The sequence below is a fragment of the Rattus norvegicus genome, chromosome X, assembly GCF_021556685.1.
Source record: "Rattus norvegicus strain SHRSP/BbbUtx chromosome X, alternate assembly SHRSP_T2T, whole genome shotgun sequence".
Classification (NCBI taxonomy): Eukaryota; Metazoa; Chordata; class Mammalia; order Rodentia; family Muridae; genus Rattus; species Rattus norvegicus.
The window spans coordinates 75,122,059-75,141,366 of NC_141554.1; the positions used below are offsets into that span (position 1 = coordinate 75,122,059).

At 46.6% G+C, this 19,308-nt stretch overlaps 1 protein-coding gene across 5 annotated transcripts in view; it reads left to right on the forward strand.

The window, feature by feature from the left end:
* Nhsl2 (NHS-like 2) overlaps nucleotides 1-19,308 on the forward strand; it is a 239,526-nt gene that overhangs the window by 144,734 nt on the left and 75,484 nt on the right. For 2 of the 5 annotated variants that reach the window (NM_001447012.1, NM_001447013.1), the window contains 1 exon segment: nucleotides 8,012-8,151. In NM_001447012.1, the coding sequence (NP_001433941.1) occupies nucleotides 8,082-8,151 (70 nt within the window). In that variant the 5' untranslated portion in view covers nucleotides 8,012-8,081. 5 annotated transcript variants of the gene reach the window in all.

Sequence of the window (19,308 nt, forward strand, 5' to 3'; positions counted from 1 at the left end):
AGGGAGAAAGACTGAGGTCCAGGGGCTACCTTGACACAGGCTGGTGTTTCTCCCATTGGTCTGTTCTCTGTAAGCAAAAGGGTGCCTTGAGAAGCGTGGGTGATGTACTTGTTGATCGCCATCAGTGCCCAGGACACCTGCTCCAAGTGTCTGAGCTGAGAGAACACTCAGGAAGCAATAAAGTCCATAGTTTCACTGACAAGATAGAAATTAAAGAAGGCCAGGAGAGGCCAGGGCTAGCCCAAGGTCATGGGGCATCCAGACACCGCTCTGTTTTGTGCTTGTTTTCTGCTTAGCCACTGTGATGAATGCCCACATATGACCCTGGCCTTCCTTGGTTCCTCCTCCTTGGCCTGCTACTTACAGCGCCAGTTCTCCAAAACTTTCTGGCTTTCCTACTGGGCCAGGAGTCAAACTCAAAATATTCCAAATCGCAATTCCACAACCTCCTGCCTTCACCAAACCCGCATTCTATATTCCTTCCCACTCCTTCTGTGGATGTTAATAATGTCTCTGTCCTTCCAGTTGTTTTGGCCTCAAATTACGAAGTATTCAAATTCTACTGAGTAAATGATACTAGATGCCAGGCACTTTAAAAAAAAAGTGTGCATCAATTTCTTAAGAGAGAGTGAGGTGGTGGTGGGGGAGATGTAGAAGACCTGCATGCCATAGCATGCATGTGGAGATTAGAGGACCCTTTCATGGAGTTAGCACACTCCTACCTTGGAAGTAGGCTTTGCGGTTGTAAAGCCACGCGGCATTTTTAGATTGCTCTTTCCACTCTGCAATTGAAGTTCAAGATGTGAGCTCTCAGCTTCTGCTCCAGTTGCCATCTGTGCCTTCCTGTCATGATGGTGTTGTTTTGGTTCTTTTGGTTTTTTTGTCTGTTTTGTTTTCTTGAGACAGGGTCTCACTATGTAGCTCTGGTTGGCTTGGTACTCTCTATAGATCAGGCTAGCCTTGGACTCACAGAGATCTGCCTGCTTCTGCCTCCTGAATACTGGGATCAAAGGCATGTACCACCATATTTGGCTTGGTGATAACTTCCTATGTCATTGGTACGAGAAGCCCAAATAAACCCTTCCTTCTATATAAGATGCCTTAGTCATGGTGTTTTATTGTAACAATAGAAAAGTGATTAATATACCAAGCTCAACCAGCAAACAGCTTTACTTTACTGACCCATCTCACTAGCCCTAGACTTTTTTATGCACAATTAACACTAACGAGTGCACACATTGACTAGGGTTCATAAAGTACGCATTCTATACTCACTCTCATTTCCCTGGCTTGAGAAGATGGGCAGAAAGACCAGGACTGCAGAGCCCTCCTACCTTTAGGTATATCGCAGATCATCCCTCCAATACCTCTGTGAATAGTTTAACCCAATTTACAGATACACATTATTTTCCTTGAACCAGCTAATTTAATTTTGCCTCAAATATCCAACAAATTGGGCTTTTTGACAAACTCAATTTTTCTTCTTGTTCTGAGAGCCTATTATATACTAGCATAAGAGTATAAGTACTAAATTTACAAAGATCATGCATGTATTTCTGTACTATTAGCTCCTACCCACTTGCAAAGGGCATGTCAGATTTTGTGGGACATTATACTTGGGGAAATTAGTGCGAAGGGAAGTCTGTTTCTACTAGGAAAGATAAAAAAAAAGGCTTCGAATCTAATGGGGCAGCATTTATACTAGACCCAAACTCTGTGGAGCAGAGTGGCTATGGAGGGGTACCTTCAGTTCTGGTGACAAGTCTCTGAGAAGACACTCCCAAAGTGTTTGGGTTGAGACTTGAGAAATTAGGCTGGCTTTTTATGAGTGCAGTTGAGAATGGAAGGAAAAATGTTCCTCTAGAAGGAGTAGAAATGGAGAAAACTTCATTGAGGCTGGAAGAAAATACCCTGCTTCAGGGTTGAGAACTATGTCTGTAGCCCACTGGGACAGAATCTCTCAGATGAGGGCTGAGCAAGCTTGCACACCACACACAAGCCCAAGGATAGGCTACTGGCAGATTGCTGGGGTCACAGTTGAGCTGTGTTTTGAAATTCAGGGTCTCCAATGAAACTTCATTCTGAAAGGCCCCACACCAAACTGAAGCATGCACAGGTCATGGCAGATGGGGCCAGTCATGTGACCCCCCCAACAAAACATACCCCTAGACTTAGTGTCAGCTAACTTGGGTCTATGACAGCCATTCAACTTTCTAGCTCAATATCAGCTCAATTTCTTTACCCTATTTTATTTTTCTCTCATCCTCTACTTAGACCTAACAGGCCAGGGCATTTCAGAAATGAGGACATGCCTAAAGTGACATGCTGGCTCTTGTCCCAGCTCTGGGGCTCCAGGTGGGGGTCTGGAGATAGCACTGACTCCTGCCCATTTCTCCACCTGTTCCCCCCCCCTCTCCTTACCATCCTTGAAGTATGGGGAATCTGCTGATGGGGTGGCAGACAACCTCAATCGCTTTCACTTTAGAGACGTAGTCCCCAGCATTGCTTTCAAGCCCCAGATTTCTCTGTCTCCCCTCTGCAGGTTTTTCTGAAGCATCAAGCGTGGTGGGGCTGGAGACGGAAGTTCTAGCCAAAGAGTAGGCCCTGCCTCTCCCTCTGACCCCTCCTCTCCAGACTTGGCTGCTCCTGGTTTGATGCAGTCTGAGCTTATGCCAGAAACTCCTCTCATTCCATGTGAAGACATTATGGAAGTGCACCCCCCCCCAGCACCTTTTCCATTTGTCTTTCTGTACCTCAGCTCAGCACATTAGCACATTGCACAGTGATCAGGGAAGTGGACCTTCCCGCTCTTCTCCACAGACAGCCACCTCAGACTAGGGGACCAGTCAGCAGAGCCACCATCACTCTGTGCATCCCAGATGTCCTTTCTGATAAGAAGAAGGGGTAAGAAGATTAGAGCATGTGGGACACGAGAAGCAGTGTGTGAAGTTTTAAGAGGACCCATCAGAAGGGAAGATAAGGGGAAGTCTGCAGGGCAGAGTGACCAGCTCCATGGTTCTGCTAATACTTAACTAGTTACTGGCAGGGTGGTCTCTGTTCACAGGCAGAAGCTCACTGACACATACTCTGTGCCAGGCACCCCAAGGCACAGCTTTAAACCACTCTCCTTCCACATAGTCTTTGAGGAAAGTTATGGGCACCACACTGGAAGGCCTCATGAACTTGTGGAGAAGTTCTAACACAGCTAGTGCTAAAAGTATTCAGATGGAGAGTGTGGGTAGGGAACAGGACTTTGGGAGCATAGTGGCATTATAGTTAAAGTTTGAGGAACTGCCTATAGGACTTGGGAGTCAGCCTTACAGGGGAAGCAATGAGAAGCAGATGTGGGGAGCACGTTTTAGCAAGCACTCACTGTGTCTGGTGTCGTGTAGATACAATACAATACAATGGTTCTTGAGAGTACTGATGGGACTAGTCCATGAATAGACTATGCTTTTCCCCACAATAAATACCTATATGCCTACAGTTTAATTTATAAATCGGGCACAGTCTGAATCTAACAACTATAAACACTAGTAAAACAGAACAGTAATGTACTATAATAAAGTTCTGCACTGTGGGTTCTCTGTCTCTCAACATATCTGGTTGTGCCATGATTCCTTTTGTAGTGATGATGTGAGATAACACTGAGCCCATGTGAGTGGTGTACATAGATGTAGATGACAACACCAGACTACTTAGGACCTGAAAATTTCTCAAGACGGCCCAATGTGCTGGCTCAGTCACTCCTGTAATCCCAGAACTTGGAGGCTGAGGCAGGAGGTCAGCTGTGAATAGTGAACCCCCACCCACCCACACACACAATTATTAAGAGAAATTATGGCAATGGGACTGATTGTGTGTCGAGAGATGATGAAAGTGGCTGGGCTATTTCATAGGTGAAGGTTTTTTAACCAAAGCATTTTGGAAGAGTTTGTGGCGGTTAGAAGCTGTTCTCTTCATTTTTCACGCCTGGTGATTCTGTTTACCCTCTTACCAAATGTAGGTCCTGTTGGGTTTGTCGATGCAGAAGAGTCCACTGAGGGCTTACCCTGAGGCTGAGAGTGTGTATATCAATGCTTGAGAAGTGGCATAATATTCACAAGGTCTTAGGCTGGGTCCCTAACACCTCAAAATCACCTGCTTTGGTTGGAATCCTCTCTTGTGAGTCAACATCTTCAACTCAGCTCGAAATGTAACAGCAGCTTCTTCACTGGCAGACAAACGGCCCTGAATTTTTTTTATATTTTTCAGCCCCAACCTATTCTTCCGTCTGTGGAACCAGCCCTTACTTGGGAAACATGGTTTGGTCTCACTTTCTCTTCCTAGCTCCCTCGCTGGGGTTTTCTTACAGGCTCCATGGTTCTGATGGCACACATTGCCAGCAACAGTTGGAACACGTTTTTCTGCTCAGGTCTTCCACCCACAAATTTCATTCCTTTTGCATGCACTTCTTCTTTCTTCACAGTTTTACAGATAGATTTGTTCTTATCATAGTCTTTGCAACCTTGGCACACAGCTCCTCTTTCCCTCATTAACTTGAGAACTTTCACTTCACGGAAGCTCCTGGTGGATTTTTTTTTTTTTTGAGGGAGATAAGAGAGAGAAAAGGAGAGGAGAGGGAGAGAGAGCGACTATGAATTAATAGTGAAAAATAGGGAAAGGATGTCAGCATGGCCTCGCTGGGAAGAGGAACAAATACAGTGGTCTACTGTACACACCCAAGTCCATCTTCAGGGTCCGAACATGAATTTTAGGTATAAATGTAAGGCAGGAGGTATACATAACTCTCCAAATTAGGTTTCTATTGTTTTGATAAAATACTGAACAATCCCAAGCTGAGGGAAAAAAGGGTCTCTTTGGCTTACACATCCCACTAAGAAGTAGAGAAGGAGCTGAAAAAGGAACAGACAAAGGAACCATAGAGGAATGCTGCTTACTGACTTACTCCTTATGGCTTGTTCAGACTGTTTTCTTATCCAGTCCAGGACCACCTTCCCAGGAATAGCACTTCCTCCAGTCTAGGGAACTCTCTCCACATCAATCATTAATCAAGAAAATGCCCCCCCCACACACACTTGCCCACAGACAACAGTGATGGAGGAACTTCCTCAAGTGAGGTTTCTCTTTCTAGGGGACTCTACATTGTTCGAAGTAGACAAACTAATCAACACAATAACTAGGTCAGTCCTGATCGGGATATGATCCCACCCATTACTGAATTCCAATGGTCTAGTTTCTGTCTATCCAGCAAGGAGTAGTTGTGAAAACTGTGATTTTTTTTTTCTGGGAGACAAGTTCTTCTGACTGACACCAGGACTTCCCCCCTCTCTACAGCATTCCAAATTCTTGGGGTTATCATTTCAATAACCTGATAGCCAAGGGTATGGGCACATGTGTCTCTTGAACATCTTTGCTGCAGCCAAGGTGATGATATAGAGATCTTGGCCAAGCTGCCTCCTCTCTCTTTAGCCTCTATTTGCACATCTGCAGACTGAATTCAGGTAGTACTTTGTGAGGAAACTCTGTGATGATTAACTTGTTTGGTACTCAGGGAGGTTAGAAGAGGGCGTTAGATCCCCTGGAACTGGAGTGACAGACAGTTGTGAACCACCACGTGGGTGCCAGGAATTAAACCTGGGTCTTCTGCCAGAGCAGCAACTGCTCTTAAACACTGAGCCATCTCTCCAGCCCCATAAGTCAACTTTTGACCAGAGCAATGAGGGCACAGGTGTGTCCAGTTTGTGACCATTCATTCATTCATTCCCCATCCCTTCTTGCCATCTTCTCTCTGAACATTTCCCAAACCCACCTTTTCTTGCCTCTTCATCTCCTTGAGGGTATAACCTAGATGCCTATGTATACAAGCCAACTGCCTTTTATTGTTTCAACATCCAAAATATCCCACACTCTGAGATCATCTCCCAGGGTCACAGCTGTCTTTCTAGGTTTCTCTGAACTTTACTTTAGTCCCACTTTTACAATTTGAACCTTCCAAGACTCATACTTAGGACCTAGCATAAAGAAATAGAAGAGCAAGAACCAAATGTCCCCCCAAACTTCAGTTAGCCACTTAGCACCTTCAATACCAGGCTTATGAATCACCATGATTTACTAAAACCATATTCATAAATGTGTTTCCCCACACTTCACTCCCAGCTGCTCTGGGGCTACTTCAAGGCTGTATTTTACTTTCATGTTGGTCCCATTGGAGACTTGTCACATTCCACAGTGAGCTGCAAAGCCCAAGTAGGGTCCCACCATCTTGCAGTTTCTCCCTCACTACACCAGGACAGCTGGTCAGTAGTCTGAGGGATATTTGTGAGTTTGTTAAAGATTGAAGAGACCCTTGACAGCTGGGTCCCTGGAGCTTGCAGTCCCTGCCCTTTCCTTTTCTGTGTCTAGCCAACTTGTCATCCTCTATGACCCAGTCCACATGTGGTCTCCTCTGGGAAGTACCCCCCCCCCCCCCAGCCCTCCGGACAGAAGCAGGTTTTTTTCTGATTCGCATTTAACATTGTCTCTGTATTGTCTTTTGATGTGTCAGTCACCCCTCCTAGAAGGTGACTTATGTCACTTGCTCCTACCACCAGCACAGGGCTTAGGCGGAGCAGATCCCTAGGAATTGTTGACAGAGTGCCTAAATGACAGGTGGATGGAGGTGGGGGTGGGGCGGTGGATGGATGCGTGAATGGATCTCATTTTAGACCTCTTGTTCCCAAATCAGAAAGCTCTGACCCACACCCACAATGCTCTGTGGCTGTGATTATGACAGACAGTCCCCCCTGTCCCAGTGTCTGATGACATCAGCACTGAACAGTCTTACTACTCGCCTAAGTGAAGCCACTCGGCTTTCTGGCTCCAGTAGACTCGATTCCAGGACCAATGGCTCTAGCTTACTGCCTGGCTCTTGAGGCTGGAACAGGCTGCTGAGCAAGCACCACCTGCCCCTTGTCACTTATCCCACAGGGCTGCAGCACTCGCTACAGTCTGCTGCATATGTGTGTGTGAGAGCGCGCGCATGCGGAGCGCGCATGGATTTTCTGTGGGACATGAAAAGAGCCTTCTCATTGGCTGCCGAGGGTCCCAGTTCCAGTCTGTGAATCTCTGGGCTGCTGGCTCTGCCCTCCCATGGGAAGGCAAAGCAGGCAAGGGAGGGGAAAGTGGAGTGAGGCTTCAGGTGTGTCTGACAAGGAAGCAGGTACGCCTGGTGGCCACATTGAGCATTCCAGAGGCGTCTGGATGTGCTAGCGCCAAGCCTGCAGCCTGGAAGCCTCGTGCTCTGCCCAAATTTCTTCAGGTTTCTCTTAGGACTGGAGCCCAGAACCCACTGGCAGCTGTCACAGAACTGGATCCGTCCCCCAGTGGAACAGGGAGCTGTATCACTTAGAATTCCTGGGTAGCACATTCCTTCACTGGTCCTTGTCATACTCATGGATGAGGCTCTGTTATTGGCCCCTCGCTCCTGCAAGCTTCTGCAGATCCAGAGAGCAAGCGGCAGCAGGAATGACAGCTCTGAGAGCAGAGGCAGCCAGGGACAGTAAGGGCAAACGAGTCGGGTCCCGGGGGTTGCGGGGGCTGGCCCCATGTGCAGACTCTGATGAGGTGGGGGTTGCACTCAGGGTTTGCTAGGGTTCTTTTTTGGAACCTGGGCTGCTAGACCTGACAGGAGAGCTGAGCAAGGGGGAGGGGATAGAGAGGGAGGAAGGGATTGAGGGAGGAGAGAGAGGGAGAGAGGGAGAGAGAGAGAGAGAGAGAGAGAGAGAGAGAGAGAGAGAGAGAGAGAGAGAGAGAGAGAGAGCGCCCTAGCAGGCGCTGGTCCAAGTAAGAGGTTCAGATCTGGACAATACTGTGCCAAGGGCACAAGTGGGATTTGGAAGAGCCATGTGTGTAAGAAGCAAAGCTGAGGTGATGTAAGCACCTGGGGAGGAGCACAGGTCGAGGAGGAGGAAGAGGAGAAGAGAAAGAAGAAGGAGGAGGAGGAGGAGGAGGAGGAGGAGGAGGAGGAGGAGGGTGGAGAAGGCGGCGCGGCACGGCGCGGCGCGGCGCGGCAGCCGCGGTGGCTGCCAGTCCAGAACAGAATGATGGGCAACTCTCACCACAAGCAACCGAGGAGTAAGAGCCAAAGCAGCAGGATGCATTCAGCAACAGGTACTCTCTTTCCTTCCCTCCTTTTCCCCGGGCTTCTCTAGCCAGGGCCTCCCTGGCTCACAGGGCCCCTGACCCTTGGTGTGACTTGCAGGGGCTGGCAGGGGGGCGGGGAGGAAGCCTGAGGGAGATGCGGGTGAACTCCCAGCTCCCCTGCTCCAGTGCCAGGCTGAATTGCATAAGTCTGGGCTCCCTGAGCTGGCTCCTTCACCAGCAACTCTATGTAGCCTCTGGAGGATGGCTGGAGCACCAGCTACTGAAGTTTATTGCTAGCACAGTGCTTTCTCCCTGGAGCCATGCACAGCTTACCCTTCAGGAGTCTCCTTTGTTATTCAAACCTCCGGCTCTCCCAGCCCCCAGCCCCGCCCCACACGTGTACACCTACACCTCTCAGGGCTCCACCTCGGCTGCCGCCTGCTCAGAGTAAGCCAGATGAAGCTGTTTCTTGCTGTGTAATGCCCTGCCCCCCACCTCCCCGCCCCAGCCCTGACTGAGCTCCTCTGGCTGCATGGACAGCTCGGAGTCTGTTGTCCTCCTACTTTCATTGTGCTCTTGTTTGCCCTCCGTGCCCCTCCAGAGGTGGACTCAAGCGTGCTGGCATAGTTTCTCCCAACAACTTCTTCCTAAATGCTCACAGTGTGGAGATTAGGGTCTGGAGACAACTTTTGGTAGCTTGCCTTTGTAAGGCACTGCAAGAGCACTGTGCAAGGAAGCAACCACTCTTGTCCTATTCATACCAACTTAACTTTTATCCCCTTCCCTCTTTTGGAAACCTAGGCCTCAGACATTCCAGGAAAGTGCACTACCACTGATCTGCATCCGCAGTCCTCCTCTCTTGGCAGCACCCCATTTCTCTCCCCCTTCACACAGAGTCCCAGGGGAGCCCAGAGTTCCTTCTGCCCATTTGGGAAGCTTTCATCCCACTATCCAGGTCAATTCGAAGGAAAGAGAAGATTCTGCCAAGTGGAACTTAAGTTTACTGTAGAAAGCAGCAGATGGGTCAGTGCCCTTCTGAAAGCATGTCATGTTCAGACACAGAGGATGCGATGCCTATCTGTTTCTGGGATTCTGCTGGCCATGCATGTAAGGGGAGTTGTTCAAGGCTAGCCATAGTAGCAGCTCTAGAAGAGGAGGATCTCATAGCGTTTTTTCGGGGAACAGCTGCAAGAAGGTCACTAGGGATGTTCTGGTGAGCTCTACTCCCGGGGCCTGCTAGGAAGAGTATTGCTTTGGACTTCTGGGTAGGCAGAATTGGCTCCTTTGACGGACTAAGTCAAGGGCAAGATTCTGAGTACTGGAGTTTCTTTGTAATATTCTCAGAATACACACTTTTAAGGCTACTATTAGCAGATAAATGGTCCAGCACCACCAGATAGCATCTCCTTCTCGGCCATGGAGATGCTGGCATAACACAGAGATGCTTTGCACAGCTTTGTTCAAGAACTGGAGGGTAGCTTTCTATTGCTAGTGTTGGAAATTTGGGCAGTTACTGGCTATTGTTTCATTTCTTAGCTGTTGTTATACGTTTTCAATGCCTGCCCCAACCTAGAGTCATCCTGGAGAGTGTAGCCATTAGAGAGGCCTCTGACAGCATGAGAAGGCCTCCTCATGTCCACTTCTTCCTCCCTAATACCTTCCACCTCTTAACCTAGCACCATGCCTGCCCACTTACTATCTTTACTCAGCCCCAGAAGCTTCCAGGAAAAACTCACTCCCATTGGGCAGGCCAAAAGAGTTAATGTTCCATTCCCCATCCCTTGCAGTATACAGCCTCATGGTCTGGTCAAAGAGAGAGAAAGGAGCACCTGTGCTCCTCCCCAGGTGCTTACATCACCTCAGCTTTGCTTCTTACACACATGGCTCTTCCAAATCCCACTTGTGCCCTTGGCACAGTATTGTCCAGATCTGAACCTATGCTCTCAGAGAAAAGCCAAGACCCTACCTATGGGAAGTCTTTCAGTGACCAGGAAAGATTTTTGTCTGGGGAAAAACCCTTCCTTCTTTCTCCCATCACGAAACGCAAATGTCTCATCCTCAGGATTCTCTTAGCCCTGCCTCTCCTCTCTCTTATCAGTCTGGACTACCCTGATAACACTTCTGTACAGTTGACCTCTGCACCGCTGTCTGCTGCCAAGACTAAGCGTAACCCACTGCTCTAGCCCCAGCCTAATGTCCCACGAAGTATTCCACACCCAGCTGAACACGGCTTGCCCCATCCTTTACCTTCTTGCTCCTCTTTCTTCTGTCCTTCTAGGAACCCAAATTAAGAACCTAGGAGTTAACCTCCATTCTACTCTCTCCTTGATCTCACACAGTTTTTATCTGTGCATCCACCCAACCCTCTACCCAACAGTTATTTGTTGCTAAGGCTTCCTCTGAGACATAGCCCCTGCTCCTCTTGCCCAATGCCAGTGTCCACTCTTACCTGTTCTAGAACTCATTCCTGGTCTCTGCCTCTGACCCTTTTCCTAGCTTACCTAACAGCCACCGTAGTGTTCATCCCTGCTTTGTTCATACTGCACTGTTCATAGTGTTCATACTTTCTTGCTTTGAGTCCGAACCTTGCTGACTTGGGATGGGAGTATCAAGGTTGTCTCCCTGCTGTGGAGGTAGATTCCAAGTGGCCCTGGGATTACTGTAGATGGTGGAGAGGAAACGTCTTACCTTTCAGTTCTGTATGTATTTTAATGCCCATTAGAAAAGTCTACATAGTGTATGAAACCCATGGTTTCTCAGAGTTTTTGTTAGGGTAAGGTTAAGTGCCTTGAAAGTGAGACTCTTTGGATAAAATGATTAATAGTATTCTTACTGCGTGGAAAAGGCAAAAGTTGAAAACTGGAAAAACAGTGCTTGAAGTCTGTGGAGGTGGGAAGGCTTTCTGGGAGAAAGTGTATGTTCCTTTCGTGATTTCCATTACTGGGCCCTGCCTGCTTCACCAACCTCATCTGCTGTGACTTCTTAACCTAAATTTGATGATCCAGTCACATCGAATGGCTTCTTCTTTTCCAAAATCACCCGTTCACCACTTCTGCGATTTGCTAAATGTGTTTTCCTCTGCCTGAGGCATATCTTCCATCCTCTGTCATGTTCTGGCAACTTCCTCTTTGTCCTTCAAAACCCTCATCCAGTGTCATCTTCTTTGGAAACTTCCTCATGTAGTCTCCTTCCTTGCTCCTTTGTGCATGTTTGATCTAGTCTTCATAATCTTGCCAGTGTGGACACTGCTACTTTTGTATTATTTTTGAAATACAATTCGAATTCATTTTGCAGTCAAGACTGGTCACGAACTCCTGCTCTTCCTGCTTTAGCTTCCCTGGTGCTGAGATGAGAGGTGTATGGCACTACAACTTGGGACTGGGGTTGCTGTTCATTCATTTACTTAATACAGTGCTGGGGGTTGAACACAGGGCCTTTTGCATACTAGGCAAGTGGCTGTACCCTTGACGTCCTCTCCTGGTGCTGTAGTTGTCATTGCATGCTGAAATTGATTTCAAAGACTGCACATCTGGAAGGATGAGAGAGAGCCTGTGACTGGATCTCCTGGCTTTCTTGTCCATGAACCTGCAAGTCAGTCACTTATGTTACTTGTATCTTTTGGTTGCAAACAGTCTGGGATCCTTACAGGGGACTCTTAGAAGCACTTGCAGGAAGTTGTGAGAATGCACTGTAAGCTAGCATGGAAAGTCTTTTCAAAGTTGAAGTTGCTCTTCAAAAAGGGGGGAGGGGAGTAATGATTGCAGAGTGGGGAACACTCCCAAGCTGGGAGCAGAAATGGGCCCTGCATGTTTGAGAGAACACCAGGGACAGTCACTAAGCTCAGCAGTTGCTACAACTGGATGGGGACAGGCAGCCGCCTAGTAGAAGAGGTGGGGTAGGGCAAGACAGCAGCAGCATGTGGAAACCTTATGCAGGGCCTTAGAACATGGTAGGCTGCTTTGAGGGAGAAACCTTGTCTGCCAGCTTCACATCCTAGAAATGATTTCCTCACCAGCTTTCAAGCCTGTCACTTCTTGAGCAAATGTTATTGTGTATGTGGTGTGGTAGTTAATGTGTGCTTGTGGCCCAGTTGCTACCTAGCATATGCCTAGCTTTCTGTGTAGTGCCTTGCAGACAAGGGAGAGGGACCTTGCATTCGAGGTACACCTATAGCATGCTAACCCTACTTAACCCCACGAACGACCGCCAGGGATGGATTATTGATGCCATTTTACAGATTAGGAAGTGAGAACCAAAGGGAGGGCTGTTCCACACTCTGGTAACAAGGACAGTGTAGAAGAAAAACTTGAGCTTAAGTCTGTCTGCCTTTCAAACTTGAACCTATTATGGCATGTCACGTGCTTCTCAGCATCTTTGCTGTGGCAGGAGTTAGTAACCCTGGAGACTGGGTGCTGTGGAAGGAGGAGACCATGGCTCTGTTCTGGTAGGATGAGCAAATCTCTATAGCAACAAAGATTGCAATGCCCAGCTTAGTAGAAGTCCCACCATATGTCTGTTTGATAGCGTGTTTGTATTGTTGGAATAATTGAACTCATGAGGCTCTGTGTTGAGCCCAGAAGCTAGAGCAGGGGATGCCTGAGTATCAAGAAACTGAGTGTCTTGGATGTAGCCTAAATCAGGTGTTTAGAGCGGTCTAGAGATAACTGCTACCAAATTGGCTTCCAGCATCCCCTCCCGACAGGTGTGCTGCGGTGAGCAAGGTGGCCGACATTTCAGGTTGAAAATGTGTGCACTGTTCTCTCATTCTCTTCTTTGTACTGAAACAATATGAGGGGATCATTTGATTCCATTTTCAGGGCATTTTTATAGTTGACCTGGCCCTTTCATAGTCACAACTTTATTGAATTTGACAACGTCCTTGCTGTCATTAAGATGGAGGCTAAATGACAAGACACTTAGAAGGAAGTCGAATTACACCTCCTCTGCGGGCCTTCTTCCTAAAGACATATATCCCAACCAGACTTAAAGATTCCAGGGAATGGGGGTTGGGGATTTAGCTCAGTGGTAGAGTGCTTGCCTAGCAAGCACAAGGCCCTGGGTTCGGTCCCCAGCTCCGAAAAAAAGAACCAAAAAAAAAAAAAAAGATTCCAGGGAATGATTTTATTTAATGCGTGGAATGAGTTAAAATTCTAGGCCAGTGAACAAAAATATTTCCAAGCGTTCCTTGCCTCCAATAGCTGCAGATAACCTTCCAGCAGAGGTGTGGGCCTGAGAGGTCCAGGCCCATCATGGCGTGCACATCATATTACTTACTTTTGCATATCTGTGACCAAAATACCCAAGGGAAGAGTTCTTTTAAAAGATAAAAACCTTCACCATTTCAGAGGGCCCAATGCATGGGTTGTCATGTTAGAATATGGTGACAGAAACAGGTAGGGAGCCAGTTTTCCAACTATGGGCAACAGGACGAAGAGCATGAAGAAGGGACTAGGTGGGGACCAAATAGAACCATCCTCCCTAAACCCAGGAACCCCCTCCTAAAGTTTCTGCCACTTTACTAAACAGCACTACCAGCTATAGACAGAACAAAACACACAAGCCTACTGGGGACATGGCATAATCAAATGATGATACCCACATTTCCTGGGCCAAAAATGGAAGGAAGCTAAAGAAAGTATTAGAAAAATAACAACAAAACATGGTGACCATTGTAATGTCAAATTACAGGAAAAATTACTAAATTTAGAGCTGAAATATGGTTGTGTGAGAACTGATTTAAAAAACTATTGAGCAACAAGAACAATGCTTATTAAAAAAATAAAACATGGGGGAGAGGGAGAAATGCTATAAATATAACCTCAAGAATAAAAAGTTAAAACTCTGGAACATAAAAATACAAAACCGTCTCTGCATGTGGTCAAGAGTGGGAACAGAGAGGCGAAGAAACGCAAACTTGATTGATGTACAATGCGGGGTGGGTGAATCTTCCTTTAACAGATTTCCATTAATACTGTTACATGGCTTGTGCAAAGAACAATGCAAACCATTAACACACAGAGCAATCACACTGGCAAGTCACAAGGACAGACCAAATCATATTTTCCTGAGCTAGCATAAGCAACTAAAAGATGTCACACCAAATCAGGTGTCTTTTGAGGTGGGACGGGGCGTGTGGTGGAATTAGTGAAGACAGCCCAGGTTTGAATGGAAGCCCAGGTTCTTATGCATCTTTAGAGGACGTTGTTTATTTCAGCCCTCATATGCTTAGTTTCTTTACCGATGATGTAAAGATAAGAATAAAACAACCAAGCCAGGTGGTAGTGGTGAGCACCTTTAGTCCCAGCACTTGGGAGGCAGAGGCAGGTGTACCTCTGTGAGTTCAAAGCCAACCTGGTCTATAAAGCAAGTTCCAAAACAGCTAAGGCTACACTGAAAAAAACCCTGTCTCAAAAAACAAACAAACAAACAAAGAAAACCCACCTTACAGGTTTGTGGTAAAGAACACATGATCCAAGGTGTTTTAAAGGATCTTTTAAGGTATCAAATGTTGAACAGTGTAAAGCAGTGGTTCTCATCCTGTGGGTCTCAGCCCCTTTGGGTTTCAAATGACCCTTTCACAGGGGTTGAATATCACAGGTATCCTGCATATAAGATATTTACATTATGATTCATAACAGTAGCAAAACTACAGCTATGAAATAGCAATGGAATAATTTTATGGTTGGGGTCACCACAACATGAGGAACTGTATTAAAGGGTCACAGCATTAGAAAGAATGAGAACCACTTATGTAAAGCCTTACACCCCCCCCCACACACACACACAGAAAAGGTACTAGATGGTTTGGATATGTTTTAAATGTGCCATCCGAAGGTGCATGTGCTGGAAACCTGGGCTTCAGTGTGGCCATGCTGAGATAATAGAAATGAGATGGGGACTACTGTAGTTCTCTTGAGATCGCAGTTAGATCCGACGAGAGCAAACTGTTATATAGGATCAGATTTGACCTATGAATCCTTCAGATTTCCTGCCTCACCACATGATCTAACCTTCTCTCTCATGAGGCCTTTGGCCATGCTGCGATGTAGCTAAAGAGGCCCTCCCCTAAGGCCACATAGATGAGACCGTCTAATCTTAGATTTTCAGCTTCCAAAGTTGTAAGTTAAATAAACTCTTTTTTTAAAGCAGTATCCGCTTTTCGGTACTTTGTAGTAGCTACTGAAAACAGATTAATACAGCTACTGTTTCCCACTGTGCCTCTCTATTGACCCCAAAGCTATTCTGGGCCCAATGCTGCTAGTGGCTTCAGATGGTGGGTTCCTTGTCTCCTGTGAACACTGTAAGCGCCACTGAAGTTCGGTTGAGTAAGTGAAGCTTTCTAGTTTTAGTCTTAAAGGAAAGTCATATGGAATATGTTAGGATGAGTTTTTTTCCCTTCCTTTTCTGAAATGCTTAAAATCTATGGAGAGAAGTTTAGAGTAATTGTTGAAGGACATAATGAATTGAAGACTTCCTCAGTCGATTGCATCCCAAGTCAGACTTGATCAGTTCTGGATCGTGTGTCTTTTGGCAGGTGACTGAATCCTCAGAGTTTCCATGGCCTGCCTGGTCAGAGTACCTCCCTTGGAGGATAGTAGTAAGGAGGAGACGGGGTACTGCTTAAAACTCAGCTGCAGTGTAGGAAGCACTGTGTCTAAGACTCCCAGAGTAGAAAGGGTCTCCAGGATTTCCCTGAGTTCCATAAGGGAGTCTTGGAGGGGCATAGAGTGTGTCTACGATCATGACTATCTTATTTATTTATTTATTTATTTATTTATTTATTTATTTATTTATTTATTTTAACATGTCGTGCAGATGTATATTATATGCTGAGCACACACCCACACCTGCCCTTCCTTTTCTATTGCTACCTCCCCTGAGTTTGTCCCGTCATTCCTTAGACAATTTTACTTTTGCTTCCATACAATATAGATGTATTTGATTTCATGTGTATGTAAAAAAAAATGAGAACCACAAATGAGAGAAAACTGACTATCTGTCTTTCTGAGAATGGCTAAACTTGCTTAATGTGATTATCTCTAGTTGCATCCATTTTTTTTCTTACAAATGACATAACTTTGATCTTTATGGCTGAGAAAAACCCCAGTCATTGTGTCTATATCCCACATTTTCCTCCCCTCCTATAACTCAGCTGTTGTGAGCAGTACCGCAGTAGACATTGTTGTGTAAATATGTGTCTTTAAATAACTGCGTTTGGCACTGGCGATGGAAGTCAGGCTTGTGCATGCTGGGCAAACAGTCCTCTCTGAGCCCCACCTCATGGTTATCACATATTTGCATGTCAACATTGAAGTGTCTTCCATGGGGAAAAAAACCCAGACATTTTGTCTCTTACTATGTTGGAGCCCATGCATATTATTTCATTTTGTTGTGTTTATTGAAGAACAGGGAAATCCAGATATTTTAATAAAAATGAGGTATATGGTTGAAAACTATTCATCTTCCATAAACCTTTCATTTTTAAAGATTCACAGAACCGAGGTGACATTGCCAAGGTCACTCAGCTACAGATGTTAAAACAGGCAACAGTTCAGCTGCTCCTTTACTGCTCCCGACCCTGCATCGCAGGAGTTGTCCTTTTGACCTCTGGGAGAAGCTGAAGTGTTGCAGACACGTTGGGCCACATAGCCACGGTGTGTAACCACACTGGAGAAACTAGACAGGGCTCTCACACTGAAAAGGTGATACTTGAGATGACAAGCAGGTCCCTGGTGAGAGATCTTACATGCTGATAGGTCAGCTCTTTGTCACCCTTGGGCAGTATGATTTGGGCTGGTTCAGCCTTCTAAGTACTATCTGTGGCCCTATGGAGTACTTGCGCTTCGGAGGCAATCTTCATTTCTCTCGGCAGCAGATTTCTTATTTCAGAAGTTCGTCTCCTGCCCAATTCTCCACAAACACAGATGGAGGGGTGTGGGGTCCTAGGCATGTTTTGTTCCCTGTTACTTACAAGTGTCCTGTTGCTGATATTGGGGAGAGTGGCACAGGGCCATCTAGGGAAATTCCTTATAGGGTTAGGACAGGGTGAACCATGCTATTTACGGCTTGTTTCAGAAAGGCTATGCCATTGCCTTGGCCACACTGGAAGTGAGAGATACCCACCATCCAGCATCCTTCACAGTGCTTTGACTTCGTGCGGGTGAGCAAGGAAGATGTCTGAGCTGTCCTCAGTCTGGCTGAAGGCACTTGGGCTTCGGAGAACCTGCTCCTGCTGCTTTCTGGCTTGGAGATTTCTGGCTCCCTCAGCCATTTTTCCACTGGGCTTCTGTTCTTACCTCATGGCTGCACACTGTTGCTTCCACCCTCTCCCTGCCAGACTCTTGACTTTGGGTTTATCCTTAGTTCTTGCCTCTTCTCTGGAGACATCAGGGCCGGACCTGGGGGGACAGGGTTGTGCCCAGAGCAAGGAGCAAGGGTACAAAAGTTGAGGTCTGTCTGGGTGCCAACCCAAAGGACAATTGTAATCCATGGAACCCAGAGTCACACTGCTGGATCTGGGGATGAAGGTGGCTCTTCATTCCCACCATTATCAGGATTCCAACCTCCAAGACAAAGTCTGTGTTATAGAAACTTCCACACACCATTTCTCTAGCCAGGGAACAACGGTTTACCCTGACACCAGCCAAATTCTAAGCAGGAGCGGAGTGGGGGCAACATGCAAATATTGACTGGGATTTTAGTCCTTAGCTTCTTCAAGTGTTCAACAATATTTCTCTAGTGACATGGGATGGTGACTCCTGTCACACCAAGAGCAGCCGACTGCATCCCCGGAGGACCGGGAGTGAGAAGCAGCTGCAGAGGGATGGAAGATGATAAACTAAGGCTTGTGCAGGGCAGGTCAGAGGTCACAGCCAGTGGGAGCCAAAAGTAAGGCCAACAACACTTTAAAAGGACAGCTTTCCTGAACTTTCGGGAGAGGTCTAGACTATAGATGAGATAAGGCCCTAGGAGGAGCCTTGGGAAACATAGGCCAGCACAGGAAGGGCCTGCCGTGAGCCAGGCAGTATTTTGCAGATATTGGCTCAGTCCACACAATACCTGCACAGTATGTGTGTTTTTATTATCTTAAAACGGGGAACATATAGATTAGAAACCGTGCTTTGTATAACTAATCTATAGAGGCCTACAGAAGTTAAGTAACTTGTCTAAGAGCAATAAAGGAAGAGGCTGAGGATTTGGGCCTGTGTGGCAGGCCTTCCAAGTCTGTCGTCTTAGCACCTATAAAAATCCACCCATGTGAGGGAAGTAAAATGCTCACCCAGCTTTGCCTCTGGGATGGCTACGCTTTTACATCGGATTTCAGTATCTCCCAAGAATTCCCCTAGTTGGACTTAGAGACATAACATGTCATCCCAGCACTTAGAAGGATCATGAGCTTGAAGTCAGCTTGGGCTACATAAGACACTGTCTGGGAAAAAAAATGTTTTGTGATGGTTCTTAACCTGGGGAGATTTCAAAAGAACTGTACCTGGGCTCCACCCTTCAGAAGTCTTGATCTTATTGGTCTCATAGAAAGCACAGCATGCAGGGAGAAGGGAAAGGGTAGACCAGCAGGCTTCACAGAAATACCTCAAACACTCCTGACAAGCACCTGACAGCCATCTGCAGCTTGGCTTATCTATCTACCTGTGACTGTGTAGCCTTTTCCTCTCTAGCAACAACCAGATTTCCTGAGAGATATCCCCAATCCTCTTCCCTTTCCTTCTTTAACCTGCTGCAGTGTGGCCTCTACAAAGCCACCTTTGCCAAGTTCTCCCCCTCAGTGTTGCTGAAGTGAATATCACCTGGCGATGTTACTCTTAAATGTAGTTCCTTAGTCTTTTTTACAATGACTTTAAAAAAAACATGTGTTAGAGATCGGTCCTGAAGTTAGGAGCCCCAGAAACTCCTGACTCTGTGCTGAGTTGAAAATCTTAATACAGGTAATTCCACACACCCACCTCCAGCCTTCAAACTGCATGCTCATTTTGGTGTCCCTGGCAGAAACAGATGAACATCCAGCTCATGCTGGGTCTCCTCCCACACTGTGGGCAAGAACCAGTCAGACATCTCCTCTAATTAGAAAATGGTTAGTGGGGCACAGGCTCAATCCCTGGCCCATACTCATTTCAGCAATAGAGTGATTTAGCCATTTAGTACTGGGGAACAAAGGAGTCTGTTTGT